Raw genomic sequence first — 20,310 nt, 5'->3', positions numbered from 1 at the left:
CTCAAGAAACATTTCTTGATTTCAGTTCTTTACTTTTCATGATTATTATCAATGTTAAAAACAGTCTTTGGAAGGTAACTTTTTTTTTTTTTGGTATTATGTCTTTAAAGGGATAGTTCACCCAAAAATGAAAATTCTGTCATCAATTACTCACCCTCATGTCGTTCCAAACCTGTAACCCCTAGTTCATCTTCGGAACACAAATTAAGATGTTTTTAAAGAATTCCGAGAGCTTTCTGACCCAGCATAGACAGCAATGCAACTAACACATTCTAGGCCCAGAAAGGTAGTAAGGACATTGATAAAACAGTCCATGTGACATCAGTGGTTCAATTGTAATGTTGTGAAGCTAGTTTTTGTGCATGAAGAAAACAAAAATAACAACTTTATGCAACAATTTCTCTCTTCCGAGTCAGTCGCTACTGCATGTTTGCGAGAATTTGTCAAAAATATCATAATTTGTGTTCTGAAGATAAATAAAGGTCTGACGACATGAGGGTGAGTAATTAGACAATTTTCATTTTTAATATCACTTTTGATCAGTGTAATGTGCCCTTGTTGAATAAAAGTATTGTTTCCATTAAAAAATGTATTCCATTTAAAAAACTTATTGGCCCCAATAAGTAAACAAGTAAACAAGTAGAATGGAACCCAAATAAAACTGTGTTCTATTACACTAGATGGCGCTGCACAACTGCTAATCCTCTGCTTAGGGATGTTTGTTTTTCACTGGAATTTTGGCATCAGTCAGTTTTTTTCTTTTTCTCTCTCTTTAAGAACAGCCAGTAACAGGCTCTGTAGAAAAAAAGAAATCTGAATGAAACCTGTTTTCAATAAAAATAACTGTGGGTTGCTCTTTCTCTGGCAGGAGTGATTCTTACAGAGAGCAAAGAGTTTAGATCATGAGATATCAAATGAGGACAGTTCTAGAAGAACACGTTTTTGTGTAAGAGGCCAGAACATACTTTTTTTTTTTTTCTCCTTTCTTATACACAAACACACTCTCTTCCACCACACACTAGTTTAACTCACACAGCTACAGTATAAAGAAAGATGAGAAAACACAGTAAGAGAGTTCTTGGCTCGGTTCTGCTCCTCAAGGGAAGCGAGATTATCATGTTGTTCTGTGTTTTGGAGGAAGATGATGGTCTCTGCTTTTACATGGATGTAAGATGATCATCAATAATGGTTTACGGTTATTTTTTGTACTTGCCTATTTTAGTTGTCTGCTGGAAGTTTCTGCTGGAATCACTGCAGATACTCCAGTAAACAGAGTAGAGAGATTACAGAGGGCTATGAAGAGAGAGACTAAAAATGTGTCAAAGGGAAGCGCTGTCAAAAAGAAAAAAGCAGGAAGCTGGTGGATATGTCTCTCTGATTTCCCCCTCTGTTTCTGTGAACTACTGCACAGAGAGACAGATAGAGCCGCATGCTTTTCTCGTGAGCTGTTTTCCTGGAGGCAGGAGAGGCTGTAGCCTCAGGCCATCTGTATAATACATGAGGAGCTAACACACACACATTTACATATACACTTACACACTCATATTGCTTGAATGCTCACAAACGCATAAAAAAAACATAGACAAACTCCTACCGTGCACACGTACCAACGTTCTTGCGATCATACAGTACATGACAAATGAGCTGAGTGTTTGTTAACCTGAAAATCAAGTTAACTGAGCCGTAAGTGTCATGTTACTAATCACTCAGTGAATATTGAATTTTATAGTTATGACATCTATTCTGGCATTCAGATGAGATTGAAACATGAGAGATGTCTGACATGAGAGTTGATCAAAACATCATTGAGATATAGGGCACTCTCTCATACACACAGACAGACATTTCTCTTGCTCTTGTTTTTAGCCTGAGGTTGAAAATGCTGCAGTGTTTATGATCAAAGACGTCATTCAGCACGGAGACACAGAAGGCAAGCGGACGTGCTCCTCCGTCATCTTAATCATAGTGATTGTTTCTTTTCTCCATCCTCATTAAAAGTGAATTTACATTCTGAGCTTCCATCTTTTGTGCTGTCATATCTCGATGCTTCTCCGTTTTAGGATTATGAAATGTTTAAAAGAAAGAAATGTTGTGATGTAGAGATAAAGAAGTAATATTTCTGATTCTGCTTTGTTTCTGGGTCATAAGTATATTTGTGACATCGATCATGTGAACGGCAGATGTTCTCACTTCCACTGAAGCACAAGATGCTCTTTCGATTATTCACGAATTATGCTGGAGAACATGTGTCATTAAAGCAATAATCATCATCATCATCATAATTTGAAAACTTAAATGATAATTGTTAAAAGTATTATTATTATTATTATTATTATTATTATTATTATTATTATTATTATTATTATATAATTAATGTTTACAGATAATGATGATGATGATGATGCTAATAATAATTTGTAATTTTGACTACAAATTTTATTATCAGCATTAAAATTTGAAACTAAATAATAATTTCCATTACATATTGTATTATTGTCATCATAATAATTGTATAAGTTAAACTGTAGTAATATAGTTATTATTATCATTATTATTATTATTATTATTATTATTATTCATGATAATGCTTATTGTTTATCAGTAACAACTATTTTAATTTTGTATAGCAAATTGTTATCAGCATATTTTATCATATATAATTATCAGCATAATTTAAAACTAGGAAATAGATTAATAATAATAATAATAATTTAAGACAATAATTTTCATTACATATTGTTTTATCAGCATAATAATTTAAAAAGGTAAACTGCAAAAAATGTTGTTAATAATAATAATATAATATTATTATTATTATTATATAATTCATAATTGTTGTTGATTATAGATAATCATCATCATCATCATCGTCGTCATCATTTCCATTACATATTGTATTATTAGCATAATAATTTGAAAAGTTGCACTGCAAATAGTTTTATTTTTCCTGTTAATAATTATAAGTTAATAAATAATTTAATTATTATTATAATACATTAATAATAATAATAATAATAATAATAATAATAATTCATCGTTTTGACTACAAATTGTGTTATCAGCATAAAAATGTGAAAATGGAAAATAGATTATTAATTATAGTAATTTGAAAAGTTAAACTGCAAGAACGGTTTATTTTTGTTAATAATAATACTTATTATTATATTATTGTTTTTATTATTATAATTAATTCTGGTAATACTTGTTGTTGTTGTTTACAAATAATAACAATAATTAGATTTTTGTTACAAATTGTTATCAGCATATTTTATCATATATAATTATCAGCATAATTTGAACCTGGGAAATAGATTAATAATGACAACAATAATAATTTAATATAATCATTTATTACATATTGTATTATCAGCATAATTTAGCTGTTGTTGTTGTTAATAATAATAATAATAATAATAATAATAGTTGCTATTTACAAATTGTATTATAGGCACCATAATTTGAAAGTGGGAAAGAGATCCTTAATAATAATAATAATAATAGTAATAATAATAATAATAATAATAATAATAATAATAATAATAATAATAATAATAATAATAATAATAATAATAATAATAATAATAATAATGCCTTATTTATTAAGTACTAATCTAGTAACGGTGATGATGATGATGATGATGATGATTATTATTATTATTATTATTATTACAGTTTTCAATTATTATGCTAATAATGCAGTTTGTAACAAAAGTTGTGTTTAAAATTATTATGAGAAATAATGGAAAATATTATTACTGGGAATTGACATCTAGAAAGTAAGAGAGTCTAGAGAAAGTGGATAACTAATCCCCCACTTGAAAATTCACAGCATCAGCAATGTCTCATCCCGATAGTCAGAACCAGTTATCCCAGCCACACTCCAACAGAAACGTGTGAGTGTGTGTGTGTAAGAGAGAGAATGCGCTGTATTTATGAGATCGCTAAATCTTCCTGTCCTGACCAGCAGCATGTTACTATGGCAACAGCCACTTGGTTCATTCTCTTTACAGAGCAGTTTAACTTGTAGGGTGAATGCAGGTAAATCAGGCCACGTTTTGCCATTCATCTCAATTTCAGGGTCTCACAGAGCCACAAGCAGCATCAGCATATCCTCTAATTTTATTCATTTTCTGCATTTGAAATGATGAAACATACTGATTTCTTTTAATTTAATCACAACACACACACACACACACAGCGATTTGTATCTCTTGGAGGACAACTGAATGATTTATGAAGATGCAGTTGTAAGGGATACTTACTTACTACACTGTGTGTAAAAACAGGTTTTGACCTTTTATTGAATTGAGCTGAGGGTTTCAAAGAGCTATTCCTGTTCTAAAGAGTGTTCTGGTCTCCTAAAAACACAAAGGTTGCAGGTTCAGTCGCATGCAAGACTGAATTACACTGAGTTACTGAGATCACAGTCCTGCTTCAGTTTGCCCTTGTGCATAAAACTAAACTCAGTGTTACTTCCAGGAAACTTTTCCTCCAATTAACAACTTTCTAAGCAATTAAAGATGATACCTCTATTTCATTTCCCACATTTTTGCTTTTTCATATTGCTTAAGAACACTGGTCTAAATGGCATTAAATGTGACTTTCCTCCACATCAGTAAACTGTATCCAGCGAATGAGACGGACTCCACCATTGGATGAGCTGCAGCCTCCGCCCTATCAGGATGAGGATGGGTCACCACGTATGTCGTGCACACCCTCTGACCTGGGCGATGCCAAATGTGACCTTTCCCATGGGAGCGAGAGCCCCAGGCACAGCTATGGCAAATGTCCAAGTGAGGTCAGCGGAGCACAGGAAACCGAGAGTTTCCTTAACAAGGGCTATGAAGAAGATGTGCCCAGTGACAGCACTGCTGTACTCAGCCCAGAGGTGTGTGTTTCAGCAAAGAAATCAGTATATGCAAAAATCACTTACTTCAAAGATGAAAGTTCCTCGTTACCAGGGGACCTATTTTGTTTTGGTAGTTTGTCCTATCTTCTAGTTTGTTTGTTGTGAGTTCAACTCACTTGGTGTCCCTAGGTGAGATCAGATTAGACCAAAAGAATATCCTATTAGTTCTTTATGCACATTTTATTCTTAAAATATATATATATATATATATATATATATATATATATATAGTAATTAATTGTCTAATTTTATTGTAATTATTGTAAAAAGAAAATACATATATGTGATTCTGGGCCACAAAACCAGTTGTAAGTAGCCAACCGGTACATAGGATGGGTCAAAATTATCAATTGTTCTTTTATGGCAAAAATCATTAGGATATTAAGTAAAGATCTTGTTCCATTAAGATATTTTGTACATTTCCTACCGTAAATATATCAGAACTTAATTTTTGATTAGTAATTTGCATTGGTAAGAAGTTCATTTGGACAACTTTAAAGGTGATTTTCTCAATATTTTTATTTTTTTGCACCCTCAGGTTCCAGATTTTCAAATAGTTGCATCTCGGTCAAATATTGTTGTGTCATAAAATTGCCCCTTGTGCCTGGTTTTGTGGTCCAGGGTCATATAAAATAGTAATTAATCATGTAATTTTATGAAAATATTAAAAACAAAGACCAAATATAATTTAATAATAATTTATATATTATATATATATATATAAAATAGTAATTTTAGAAAAATATTTCAAAATATTAAAATAATATAAATTATTATAAATCATAAAAAATATAAAATAAAATTTTAAAAATTGTACAGTTATTTAAAATTAACTAAAATGTTATTAAAGCTTTTATAGTTAGAAGATTGGTCTAAATTAGTTTAGTTTAATTGGGCATTGCTGTCATGTGTAATTAGCTGAAGCACTTTAATGGTTTTATTACCTTAACATTATATGCATACAAACAAACACGGATACATGCACCAACAGCTTCATAATTTAATATGCATTCACTGTAGACACCTCTGTAATAATTGATATGTTTACAGCAGTGTGATGCAGCAGTGAACGATCTGAGCCACATCCTCTCTCTAACTTTGTTATATGAATGATAGCAATAAAAAACCTAGCTATCAATCATATTTTTTCATAGTTGTAAGTAATTAAAGTGGTCATATAAGAGCGTATATAAATGTAAACACCTGCACCATAGTAATCTACTTATCTCAAGCCTCAGATGGTCACTGTTACTCCCTCTGAATGTGTTCCTCTCCATCAATCATCTCTGTAGGATCTGTCTGCACGTGGATCGGCGGCTCAGCTGCCCAAAGGTTACGACCCTGAGCCTCTCGCTCAATACGGAACTCTCGACGTCATCTTCGACTACGATTCGTCTGACCAGCGTCTGTCCGTCACAATAACAGCGCTGACAGACATCCCTTCTCTCAAACGCACGGGTAACATCTCCTGGCAGGTGCATCTGGTGCTGCTGCCCACCAAAAAACAGAGGGCGAAGACTATCATCCAGCGTGGCCCTTGCCCCGTCTTCACAGAGACATTTCACTTCAGCCATATCGAGTCGGAAATGATCGGGAACTACGCCGTCCGGTTCCGCTTGTACAGCATCCGCAGGATGAAGAAGGAGAAGGCTCTCGGAGAGAAGGTGTTCTACCTCACCAAACTCAACCTGCAGGGCAAGATGTCGGCCCCCATCATACTGGACCCCTGCTGTAACATACCCGTGAGTCTGATAAAATGTTATCTCAAAGTTGCTGAATCTCATCAAGTTAAGAGTTTTTAAGCATTTTACAGTTATTCCAAAATAATAACTCAAAGCAGTGACAATTTAAACAATATATTGTATTTGTGAACTTACACTACCAGTCAAAAGTTTTTGAACAGTATGATTTGTAATGTTTTTTAAAGAAGTCTCATCTGCTCAGCAAGCCTGCATTTATTTGATCCAAAATACAGCAAAATATTTTTACTATTTAAATTGTGTGTTCTATTTGAATATATTTAAAATGCAATTTATTCCTGTGATTTCAAACCTGAATTTTTTTTAGCATCATTACATGATCCTTCAGAAATCATTATAAAATTCTATTTGCTGCTCAAATTTTTTTTTTATTATGTTGAAAACAGCTAGGTAGAATTTTTTTCAGGTTTCTTTGATGAATAGGAAGTTCAGAAGAACAGCATTTATCTAAAATAAAAATCTTTTGTAAATATGTATAAGTGTTATATATGTATACATGTTTTATCATCACTTTTAATCAATTTAAAACATCCTTACTAAATAACAGTATTAATTTCTATCATTTCTTTACCAAAAAAATAAATAAAAATGACACAGACACAGTGTAAAATGTTACAAAAGCTTTTCATTTCAGATAAATGCTCATCTTTGGATCTTTCTATTCATCAAAGAATCCTAAAAAATGTACTCAACTGTTTTAAATATTGCTAATAATAATAATAATAAAAATGTTTCTTGAACAGCAAATCAGCATATTAGAATGATTTCTGAAGGATCATGTGACTGGAGTAATGACGCTGAAAAATGTAGCTTTGATCACAGGAATAAATTACATTTTAAAATATATTCAAATAGAAAACAGTAATTTTAAATGGTCAAAATATTTCACAATATTACTGCTTTTGCTGTATTTTGGATCAAATAAATGCAGAGACAAAAAAATTAAAAATCTTACTGTTCAAAAACTTTTGACTGGTTGTGTATGTTCAGCTATTCTTTTTAATAGTTAACTTTTAGCTATTATTGAATGTTTCGTATCATCAGTCATCAAAGATCATAAATATTCATCAGACACAGAGATTTACTTTAAATTTCACTAAGCTGATTACTTACTAAAAACTCCCACAGATTGTTTTCATGCCATTTTGAGTCTTATTTTAATATTAGAAAGTGGTTATATCTAAGTGTTTGAATTGTTTGCTTCCTTTTTTTAAGTCTTCCCCTTAACAGCATTTTATTGTTCATTCAGACCAATTTGCAAACGCGGAACATGCACAAACACAAGAGGCGGGATTTATTGCATGAACCAATCACAGCCGATCATAACCAGTCATATCCAATCATATCGCGATGGAGGCATTGCCTCCTCTCACTTGACTTTCCTCCATTTATTCTCAGTTACCCCCCACCAAACTCACTGTACGCTTTACGGGGTCTGTTAAAACTCAATGGGCTCGAGAGGCGAGAAACTCCCGCTGTAATTTTTTAATGCTATATTTTGTAATATTGGCATGATATTTTGAGGAGGCACCCCTGATATAAATGTTATTTAAATTATATAAATAAAATGTTAACCAAAGACTGTGTGTGTGTCCCAGGGCAGTGACTCTCAGGCAAGCGTGTCAGATGTGTCGTGCAGCGAGACGGCCTCGTCGTTCCCGTCTGCTGGTCAGGGGTCGGCTCCGGAGATCCTGCTGGGGCTTGTGTACAACGCCACAACGGGACGTCTCTCTGTGGAGGTCATCAAAGGAAGCCACTTTAAAAACCTGGCAGCAAATAAACCTCCCAGTGAGTCCAGAGAGTTCTTCTTTCTTTACCATCAGATCAGTCTTGCATTTCCTGTATCATCTTATAGAAGGACCAAATATAGTGTCACCTCTCACCTTTGACCCAAAGGTGTTCCCTCTTTCACTCTCTCTCCATAATTTCAGTCACCCTTCTGATAAACGCTGTTAAATGATCTCCTAACCTTCCCAAAGCTTCCGTCACACTTCAGTCAAAGAGCACAATATAAGAGCCTTCAGAAAGCACTCATAACTGCTCATAAATGTCACCCTATAGTTTCAGATAGCGTTATGAAATGGTGAAGGCTGCATGTTTCTCTTATGCATTGGCCCTTAACCTGAAGTGGTGCAGTGTGCTTTACACGTTACATCTGACCTAATGTGATTGAACCTTCAGACCTGCTCTTTTTCTCCTGCTGTTGTTGATATTCTCTCTCTTTCTCCCTAATGTCACTCCTCTCCTGTTGTCAGACGGTTTGTTCTGTTGTCTAAAGCACTTGATAGGTGGGCAGGTGTACATAATCCGAGGTGAGTTTTCTGTGGTTGAATTTATCAGCATCGGACGCTGTTCATCCATCTTTTTGTTTTCACGCTTCCTCATCATCGATCCTTGGTGTTAGACTGGCAAACACTTCTGCATGGATGCTGATGGTTTGATCTGTGGAAAATTTGAGTGGAAATTAGTGTAAAACTCAATACAGGAGGACATTTTAGACAACAAGTGAAGCATGTTATACATTTCTGTCTTCATCCATGGAGAAGGTTTAAAAATGCTGTTATTTTTGACATTATGTTGGATGGTATGCTGTTATTTTTTGTCCTCTGTAGTGATGTTTGCATGCGTCCCCTAGCCATGTGTCTTTTTATTTAATGTTTGGATTTTTTTAAATACATTTACTAGATCATTTGCTTGGATCATTCGAATCGTTCCTGTTATGTGACTGGTAGTAGGTAGAAAGATGTAGAAATCTTTGTAGATTTGTTGTGGTTTTTCTTTGTTTGCAGACTGGAAAATTTGACTGGGAATTTTTATAAATTTATTGTTATTGTTGTTATTATTATTATTATTATTATTATTATTATTATTATTATTATTATTATGTAAAAAAAAAATATATATATATATATATATGCATTGGTTCTCTCGCCATTAACTTATTAAATATAACACTTTTTATTTGATTTTCATTTTTTCTTTTTTCTAAATATTATTAATGTAATAAATCTTTATATATTTTTTTTAATAATAATAATAATAATAATAACATAATTTGCCATTATTAATTTAATATTTTGTGATGTTTATATTAATATGAATTGTTCCAAAATATATATAAATTAGTCTTTAACATGGAACACACACACACATATATACATATTGTTTTATTAATAATAATAATTTGATCATATTAAAGCTTCCACTATTTTAGTGACAACAATTTTGAAAACATCATTTGTCATTAATATGACTTTTTTTGTTCATAAAATAAAAATGAGTTCTTAACATGGTATACATTTTATACACTTCATATGTGTGTGTATGTGTATAGATATATATAAAATATATTTTAATAGTAATAACCTATAATAATTTTAATTTTAATATTAATAGTTGATATTTTGGTAAGTTTCGCATGGATGCATGCTGACAGATATACGTCATCCTAGTGCAAAAATTAAAACTATGAATGTAATTGTCTATGAATAACTTTAGCATTGCAGATGACCAAGATTTTAGACAGTGGGACGTAATGTAGACTACAACTACAGGTTGATTTCTGTGGTTTTGACAGGAAGTGTTCAGATTCCTGAATAACTGCATCACAGAGTCTAATCAACCCTCTTAAACCGTTAATGAAATTCTTTCACATTCAGCTTGAGGAGCTGGAGATGATTTCCTCAGTGTCAGGTATGAGCCTGTGTTCCCATCTCTGAAATCAGCGCTGCTTTAGCTCGGCTCTTCTATTAGTTGGAAAAATAGAGGAGAGTGAAACATTTTCCTGAAAGCGCAGCAGGATGACTCCACAGGAAGCCCGCACTCGATGACTCGTGGAACAGAACCGTCGCCCTGACACAAAGACACAGAGAATACTAACGTCTGTTGTATTGTAGTGTATTCAGGCAGGGCAGCAGAAAGCACGCTCACGGAGTTCAACTGCGCTCTGAATTAAACCCGGTGAAAGGCCTTGAGCTACCGCGGAGTCTGCTCTGAATGCATCTGTAGAGTCGCAGTTCAAAAGGTTCTGAAAGGAGAAGACAGAGGACTGATGCGGGACTCAATTATTAATCAGCGAGCATTGATTCGTGCCGAGCCTTAATGCAAAAAAGAAACTGAATGGCACATTTTCAGCCAATAAATTTCATCCTGTATTAATGAATGGGAGAATCAATTGCTTTTCAGAAAAATTGAGAGATTGAAGCATTGCCAGGCTGGAACCGTAGCGTTGAAAACCTCCATGCTGGCAAAGGAACTGTACCACAATGTTATATCCTGTTACTTAATTTAACATCCTCACTTCCAACCCTACAATTTTTGTAACATTATCTTTTTGTAATTTATTTTTCCCAGCTGAAAACCATTATTATTTTTTGTTTTGTTTTGTTTATTATACTTTTACTGTTTTTTATTTCTTCCATTTTTCTATTCTGAATTATTGTATTGTTTTGTAGTCAAAATGTCTACAACCTTAAAACAACATATATTTATTTTATACAACTATGTTTCTTTATCTTGTCACCAACATTGAGCTTTTTTTCTTGTTTTTTTAAGAATAAATCTTACAAAAGTTATTAAAAACAATTTCCCAATAGGGTAAAAATAAATATATTATATTATATTATGTTATGTTATATTATATATTTAATATCAGACAGTATTAATATTTTAAAGATTTTTCCTGTAAAACAAAATCAAAACAATGATTAGGAAAATTATTGTAAGGAACAGCTGAAAAAAAGTAATTTCTATGAAAGCCTGTTTCCACCACTAATTTAAAAAAATAAATAAATAATTGAGACTTATGTCAGATAAACTCTTACTACTGACCTTTTTCCTATAAATTCTGAGATATAAGCTTGTAATTCATACAAAAAAAAAACCATCATATTAGCGAGATATAAACTCGCAATTCTGAGAAAAGTCAGAATAGTAAGTTTAAATCTCACAATTCTGCCTTTTTTCCCCCTTAGAATTACAAACTCACAATTCATAGAAAAAAGCTTTTTTTGAAAAAAAAAAAAAAATCACAAGTGGCAGATATAAACGCGCAATTTTGAGAAAAAAGTCAGAATTATGATACAAAATTCGCAATTCAGAGATATAAACTCAATTCTGAGAAAAGTCCGAATGTCAAGTTTATATCTCGAATTATGAGATATATTATAGAATTATGAGATATAAATTTGTAATTCATCGAGAAATTCTTTATTTAAAAAAAAAAATCACAATAGCAAGGTATGAATGCAATTCCAAGGAAAAAAAAATTCACAAATGCAAGATCTGTACTCGCAATTCTGAGAAAGAAAAAAAAATCTCAATAGCGAAATATAAACTTGTAATTCTGAGAAGAAGAAAAAAAATCACCAGCCCGAGGTATAAACTTGCAATTCTGAGAAGAGAAAAAAAAATTCACAAGTGTGAGATATAAAAATTATATATAACAAAACCCACCTTCGTGTTCCAAATCACTCGCAATTTTGAGAAAAGTCATAAGTATGTGATACAAAATTTGCAATTCGGAGGAAAAAAAAAAAAAAAAAAATTACAAGTGTGAGATACAAAGCAAGTTTATATCTCGCAATTCTGACCTTTGTCCTCAGATTATGAGATATAAACTTGTAATTCAGAGAGAAAAAAATAAACAGACAGAAACAGACTTCCATACATTTCAATTTTCTCATGGTCAAATCAAATTTAGTCTTGACTGATTTAATCATTAACATTTTAGGAAGTGTTCTGACTGAAATCCTGTTTCATCCCATTTCAGACACTTACGTAAAGCTGACTCTACTGAACTCAATGGGTCAAGAGATGTCCAAGTGCAAGACGTCCATTTGCCGAGGCCAACCCAACCCCACCTACAAGGAGACCTTCGTGTTCCAAGTAGCTCTGTTCCAGCTTTCCGACGTCACGCTCATCCTGTCTGTCTACAACAAGCGCAGCATGAAACGGAAGGAGATGATTGGCTGGATCTCTCTGGGGCTGAACAGCTCCGGGGAGGAGGAGCTGACACACTGGACACAGATGAAGGAATCGAAGGGACAACAGGTGTGTCGATGGCACAGTCTTTTGGAGTCCTAGAATGTCAACAAGTGATGGAAATGATGTGTGTAATGGAGTGGGGGACAGAGAGCAGGTCAAGCCCTCGAACGGCCCCAAGACGACAGAGCTGGCCCTCACTGCAGTGCATTATGAGAAACACAAGTAGTAATCTGCTCTCCTTCCCAATGCACTGTAGGAAATGGGTTACAGAAAATGGTGAGAACATGGTTAGAGATGCCACACCGTTAATGGAGGAAACACTTATTAGACAGAGGCTTATGTTTATTTAAATATTTATTTGTATATTTTTGACTTGACGTTTCTATTTTTGTTCTGCTTAAGATGGCTCTGGTGTTTCAGGCACAGTAAGAAAGAAAGAACAAACAAATATGTGTGAGATCCAGATGTGAAGGATCTTCAGAGGTGAGATGAGGTAAAATATCTTAGCTCAGATTATAACTGGTGTCTTAAGATTACATTACTCTGACCTACCAAAGTAGTACAGGGGTACAATTGCTATCAGGTTGACTAGATGCTATTCTGAGGCATTTTAATAGAAACTCTGACAGATGTATCTATATGAATGGCTGGGCTCCATAATGTGATCAGATAGATCTTGTTCTAATACGTGATTTAGTGCCAATGCAGACTTCACCACACAGCCTGTCATCTAGCGTTATATGTCAGCTATTTTATTCCTCTCATTCTGAACTTAACACTTAGCATTCAGAAATCACCACAAAACAAATAGATAACAGAGAAATATTCTTTCATTCTCTATAATATAACTAACAGCCAATAAGGATATAACTTTTGTTTTGACTATCCACCTTATTTTTCAACACAAAAGTAGGCTGTTTTCTCCAAATGTCTGAAACTTCCAGTTCATTAGCCGCTGTAGGTAGGGTTGCCAGGTTTTCACAACAAAACCCACCCAATTTCTACTCCAAAGTAGCCCAATCATGTTTCAGTTGGGGGGTCCCCCAGTAAAAATCAAGTTCCGGAAGATAAGATACAAGTTTTTTTGGCAAGATTCCTCTTGTAAAATTTGTATTCCAGAGGCTAAATATCACATTATTAGGGTTGCTTCAACCGGCAGCAACAAAGTAGCCCAATTCCACTAGAAAACCGTGGACTTGGCAACACTAAGTGTAGGGAAATAACTAGAACAATAATAAAGTGCAGTAAACAGTAAATCTGTTTGCACTACAAACCACTGTGTTCATAATTAAGATAACACATTAAAATAATTTGGCAAGATACGCCAGTTTGCAATATCAAGCAGCAAAACCAGCTGTTTTGTACAGCTAAAAATAGCTGGAAGTGAATGACACCAGAAGCCAGATCCATTAAATTTACACTCTCACAGAAAAAATAAGGTGGATACTTTTCTAGAAACACATTAATATAATAATATAATGCTTTTAATATAATACCCTTATAATAAAAGTATCAATTATTATGTGACAGATCTAAAGTATATAAATAATTTGTTGACGTATACACTCATATGAAACACATTATAAAACACATTATACAAAATCTTCATCTATTGTACATTAAAACCATGTAAAACAGAAGCCTTATTTATTATATTTTAACTATACATTATAGAAGAAATATCCTAAATACCTTTACATAATTCTAATAAAGTCATGTAATGTCAATACAAAATTGGTGATAATCGAATTATACAATATAGACCATAATGTTTTCACAACTGTAAAGGCCTGTTCACACCAAGAATTATATATATATGTGTGTGTCTGCACCTACAGACAATAACATTCTGATTATTATACAAGTTTTGTCAATGCAAATGGGATTTCAAACACCATTCCTGATGAAGAACAGTGACCACATGCACCATTAGCTCTTACTTTGACTTTAGAGTCAAATCTGTGACTGTTCTGAATCGTGAGACCATTATGAAACCATTTTTGAAGTTTCTAACATGGTGAAATTAAGGCTGCATTAAAGGACAGTTTACCTAAATAATACAAATTCTGTCATTAATTACTCACCCTAATGCTGTTCCAAACCCTTACGACCTTCGTTCATCTTTGGAACAAAAATTAAGATATTTTTGAGAGCGTTCTGACCCTGCATAGACAGCAGTGCAACTGACACGTTCAAGGCCCACAAAGGTAGTAAGGATATAGTTAAAATAGTCAATGTGACATCAATGGTTCAACCTTAATTTTATAAAGCTACGAGAATACTTTTTGTACGCAAAGAAAACAGAAATAAAGACTTAATTATTTTGCATGCATGGTACTCTCAGAATGCATGTCGAAGACTGGCACGAAAGAGAAGAAATTGTTGAATAAAGTCGTTATTTTTGTTTTGTTTATTTTGATGATGTCCTTACTACCTTTCTGGGCCTTGAATGTGTCAGTTAAGTTGCTGTCTATGCAGGGTTAGAAAGCACTAAGATTTAATAAAAAATATCTTAATTTTATTCCGAAGATGAACAGGTTTGGAATGACATCAGGGTTAGTAATTAATGACAGAACTGTCATTTTTTGGGTGAACTATTGGGTTAACTGTGGGTGTGTATTTGCCATACTTTTACAACAGACTGTTCCCTCTTCTCTTTTGTATTGAATTTATGTGATCTTACGATCCTGAATGTTCAAGTTTAGTACCTAAATCTCAACACTCAGTACTGCAAAACACTAGAGATGCAGAATGCCAGTATGTCCTGTAGAGGACCAGTGATGAAACTGTGAGGATGTTTATAGCACGTGATGGCAAGGAGGCTTCTCGGCGCTTTTGCTCTGTCTTTACAAGTGTCCTGATCTCTGTGCGGTCAACCTGTGAAATCTGTCTTGAACTAGTTTCTTTCCTTTCTTGAGCGATGGTCAAACTCACTCAGTGATTGTTACGTACTGTAAATGGCACATAGATTTTGCTGATCTATTTTTGTAACTATATATATCTGAGAAAATGGACTCACTTTCTTGGTAAATGTATGAAGCTCTGTGAGCAGTATGGAGTTGTAGACTTTGTTCTACTTTCACAGTTCAGTTGATTTTATTAGTGAATGTGTCACTCATTCAGTGTGTTGTTTCAAAATATGACAAGGTAATTGTTCAAAAACAAACAAACAAAAAAAAAAACCTTCACCGTCTGGTCCCTGTCTTGCAGGTTGATATAAAAAAAAAAGCGTGTAAGAAAAGGGGAGTGTAGGTTAAGTGTGATGTTACATTCTGTTACATGTATTCTTAGCTTTGCTGATGTCTTTTCAGGTGATGATGCACTGTATGAACCTGTTTTAAAAGAGAGAAAAGTCAGGTATGGCAAGTAGCTAGACTCTTTGAGCTGGTATGTTTTGTAAGACCAGAATTAAGCACATTTTTAGGGCACATGAAACACATCTTGTGAAAGAGCCTTAGACTGCTGGTCCTCAGAGAGTCACAACTGGACAATATCTGCCGCACAGACCAAGTCCCATGAAATGCACAGCTGGGCTGAGCTTTCCCTCTCATGCTGGGACTGGGAGATGTTCTCCGTTTCTTCTTGGCAAACTAAGTAAACAGTCTCAATTTTATTTTACCATTCCGTCGACTTTTAAGCCTGAGAAAATGCCCCAGCTGTCAAAATTACGATGACATTATACAGCACAATGTTGAAATATAGGATGTTAAATGCATTATGACTAGAAAACAGCTGTGTCACAAACTGACACAGAGAGGCTGTTATGTCTCACTCGTGACAGTTTTATTAGGGGCTTGGCACACTGTTGCCTCATGCAGATACGGCTTCCAAATTATTTTCCCACTATAAATGAGAATCTCGTTCTAGCCACAGTAAATCAGTTAAATATTTTGGTTATGTGGCACTGCCAGCCTGCAGTTCCTCATACTCTACCCAGTCCGTCTTTAAAGGGATAGTTCATCTTTAATATAACATTTTGTTATCGTTTACTCACCCTGATGTTGTTCTAACCCTGTTTTATTTTAATGATAATCTTTTAAAGTCTTCTGAAACTTTACGATAGTTTGTGTCGAACAAACCAATATTCATTGTTCACTGATAACGAATACTGAGGAGGAAGATAATTAGTGAATATTGTATTAAATCATGGCCTGTTTCACATTCACTACTATTTTTAATCATACACTACTATTTAAAAGTTTTGGTGTCAGTACGATTTTAGTTTTTGGAAGAAGTCTCTTATGCTCACCCAGGCTCTAAGTATTTGATCAAAAAAAAAAAAGCGGGGAAAAAAAATTGTGAAATGTATTTGTCATTTAAAATGAAATTTTTGTATTTTAAAATATTTTACATCTATTTCTGTGATGGCAAAGCTGAATTTTCAGCACATACTTAAGTGTCACGTAATTGTTTAGAAATCATTCTAATGTGCTCATTTCCTGCTCAAGAAACATTTATTATCAATGCTGAAAACTGTTGGTGTTTTACGACAGCGTTTTAAAAAGTAAAAAATGTAAGATTACCAGATTAAAATCGAATATTACGAATATGAAATGTTACAAGAATAAAATCGAAATTGTACAAGAATAAAGTAATATTTCAAGAATAAAGTCGAAATTACAAGAATAAAGTCAAAATACTTCAAGAATAAAGTCAAATATTTCGAGAATAAAGTTGAAATATTACGAGAATAAAATCAAAATACTACAAGAATAAAGTCAAAATATTTTTAGAATAAAGTTGAAATATTACGAGAATAAAGTCAAAATATTTTGAGAATAAAATCGAAATATTATGAGAATAAAGTCGAAATACTACAAGAATAATGTCTAAATATTTCAAGAATAAAGTTGAAATATTACGAGAATAAAATCGAAATACTACAAGAATGAAGTCAAAATATTTTTAGAATAAAGTTGAAATATTACGAGAATAAAGTCGAAATACTACAAGAATAAAGTCGAAATTACACGAATGAAGTCAAAATATTTTGAGAATAAAATCGAAATATTACGAGAATAAAGTCGAAATACTACAAGAATAAAGTCAAAATATTTCAAGAATAAAGTTGAAATATTACAAGAATAAAATCGAAATTGTACAAGAATAAATTCGAAATACTTCAAGAATAAAGTCAAATATTTCGAGAATAAAGTTGAAATATTATGAGAATAAAATCAAAATACTACAAGAATAAAGTCTAAATATTTTTAGAATAAAGTTGAAATATTACGAGAATAAAGTCAAAATATTTTGAGAATAAAATCGAAATATTATGAGAATAAAGTTGAAATACTACAAGAATAATGTCTAAATATTTCAAGAATATATAAAGTTGCCAGGTCTGTATGACAAAACTAGCCAAATGGTCACTCAAAAACAGCCCAAGGTTTAGGGGTAGGTAAGGAACAAAGATGTACCTTTTCACTTTTGTACCTTAGGGTACCGCCCTGACACCGTACCTTTTTTCTGACAGTGAATGTAAACATATTTATTTTTAAAAATACATTAAAAATTGAATGCATCCTTGCTGAATAAAAGTATTAATTTCTTAAATTAAAAAAACACTTAGTTACCCCAAACTTTTACCAAAGTCTGCCTTTAGAAGACTTATTTTCATAATTTACAATGTAATCATTATATTTAACTTAAAAACTAAATGATTAGTATGGGATCTGAACAGGGTTGCCAGGTCTGCATGATAGAACTAGCCAAATGGTCATTCAAAAACAGCCCAAAGCAGAGCAGTGACTATATCCCAAATATTAAAACTCAAAATATGTCTTTTCCCTACCTAAAACACATATTTTAAATTCGCTGTTAAGTACATTGATCATAAACAAGCTTCTTCTCAGTGGCCCTCATTTACAAAACTTAACATCTAACGCAGTTTATCATGGGTAGAATGCAAAATCTGTTTCAAAACAAGCATTTCAGTCAAAGGTAATTTAAGCAATATTTCTTATCTTAAACCCATGGAAATGGTTTAAAAGTAGCCTAATTCTGTGGAGAAAATGCAGACTTGGCAACCCTGAATCTGAACAACATGAGAGTGAGTGAACAATGACTAGATTTTCATTTTATTAGGAACTAGAAAATGTAATTTTAGAATTCTGAGTTTTAGATATTTAGAATTCTCTAAAATGCAAAGCAAACGCTCTGCTGATCTATCTGAGGTGTCTTAAGGAGAGTCGTTTCTTTACAGTTTGACAGATGAAACAGCATTTTCTCTTATAATGTTTAATGTGTGTGAATGAGTCTTTCCAGTGCCTGATAAAAGCTCACAGCTGTCACAGCTCCTCTCCCATAAGGTTTTTCCACTGCTCTGCAGTAGTCTGTATATGAAAAGCTATCAGTATTTAGACAACAGTGCAGTGACGGTCATCTAAAGATCCCATCTTATTCTGAACTCAGTGACAGGGGTTCTGTTCAGTTTACAGAACCACTAAACACCAGCATAAAGAAGTTTTAGGATTTACTGCACAAGAAGCATAGCACACACTCGCCCTGTGCTCTCTCTGTGTCCCAACGTGATTCAGGTCTAACACGCCACTGACACCTTCAACTTTCACAAGGTGTGTTCCAACTAAAACCAGTTTTAAACATTTTATACATGTTCTGAACATTATGTATATGTTTATATTTGCAGTTCTTTTGTTTTAGCCGTTTCAGTTTATTCTCAAAACGCTTTAAATGAATTGCCTAAATACCCACCGATTCAGTCGGTGCCTTACTTTTCTCTGGAGAACGTTTTTATGATGTTTTTGAAATGTTGCAGCGATGTTGTGTCACCTTGTGTATTCATACTTCTGTACAACCGCTGTAATTTGATTTGTAAATGAAGTCTTACACAATGATACATCAGAAAAGATGCATTTGTATGTGATTCTGTTTTGAAAAGAAACACATCTGCTAACTGTCTTTGTCTGCCTGTTTTTATTTAAAGGAGTCTAAAGGAAATTCTGGATTTCGTTTTAGGTCTTAGAGCCCCAGAATGAAAAAGATTTTCAGCTTTCATAATGCTAATAAATATTTTAGGCTCAGATAGATTACACTGTAGTGTTAAAAAAATCTAAATCTTAGATTTTAGCAGTTATTTTTGATTATTTTTTATATTTGGTGTAATTGGTCAGCAGGAAGCAAAGGGAAAAACTACACCACCATGTGGTGCGACATACAGTATGTGAGCAAAAATCCAGTTGTCTACGACTGTAAATCATCTCTGTTGATTACAAAAGTTTTGGAAACATTAGTGTCAAAGACAAATTCCTATCAGCTAGAGATGATGAAATTCTGTGGGGCTGAGTTTCGACAGTGAAGTTTTTTTGATTTATGAGGGCAACTGCTTTGCCTCACACGTACCTTTTTACACATACACTTACCAATCTTTCACGTACTTCTCCTTTCATATGCACTTTGGATGCTCATAAATATGTAGATGTCACTACCGAAGTGTGTGTATGCATGGGGGAAGTGTATTTTGAAGGGCCCATTAAACTTTCAGTTTTATCCTGAGGGAAAGAGCTCTCTTCAAAGTGCTTAAACATGGACAGCAGCTCCGTGCAAGTCAATATTTATTCCTCGCTGCTTGGCTGGAGTGAATAAAGAGAGCTGCAAAATTGAACTTTGTGACCTTACTACCATAATGTAGCCAAA

At 33.4% G+C, this 20,310-nt stretch overlaps 1 protein-coding gene across 6 annotated transcripts in view; it reads left to right on the top strand.

Annotated features, from left to right (window-relative positions):
* Window positions 1-19,575, top strand: part of syt14a (synaptotagmin XIVa) — a 50,499-nt gene extending 30,924 nt beyond the window's left edge. For 4 of the 6 annotated variants that reach the window (XM_051126061.1, XM_051126060.1, XM_051126055.1 and 1 more), the window contains 5 exons: window positions 4,617-4,888; window positions 6,202-6,651; window positions 8,268-8,457; window positions 8,925-8,981; window positions 12,440-19,575. In XM_051126061.1, the coding sequence (XP_050982018.1) occupies window positions 4,617-4,888; window positions 6,202-6,651; window positions 8,268-8,457; window positions 8,925-8,981; window positions 12,440-12,753 (1,283 nt within the window). In that variant the 3' untranslated portion in view covers window positions 12,754-19,575. The remainder of the gene's footprint in view (window positions 1-4,616; window positions 4,889-6,201; window positions 6,652-8,267; window positions 8,458-8,924; window positions 8,982-12,439) is intronic. The other 2 variants (XM_051126059.1, XM_051126058.1) reach the window with 2 other exon arrangements.
* The last annotated feature ends 735 nt before the right edge of the window (window positions 19,576-20,310 follow it).

This window comes from Labeo rohita, chromosome 13 (genome assembly GCF_022985175.1).
Source record: "Labeo rohita strain BAU-BD-2019 chromosome 13, IGBB_LRoh.1.0, whole genome shotgun sequence".
NCBI lineage: Eukaryota > Metazoa > Chordata > Actinopteri > Cypriniformes > Cyprinidae > Labeo > Labeo rohita.
Note: the sequence above shows the minus strand (reverse complement) of the source record. Positions and strands in the feature narration are given on the sequence as shown.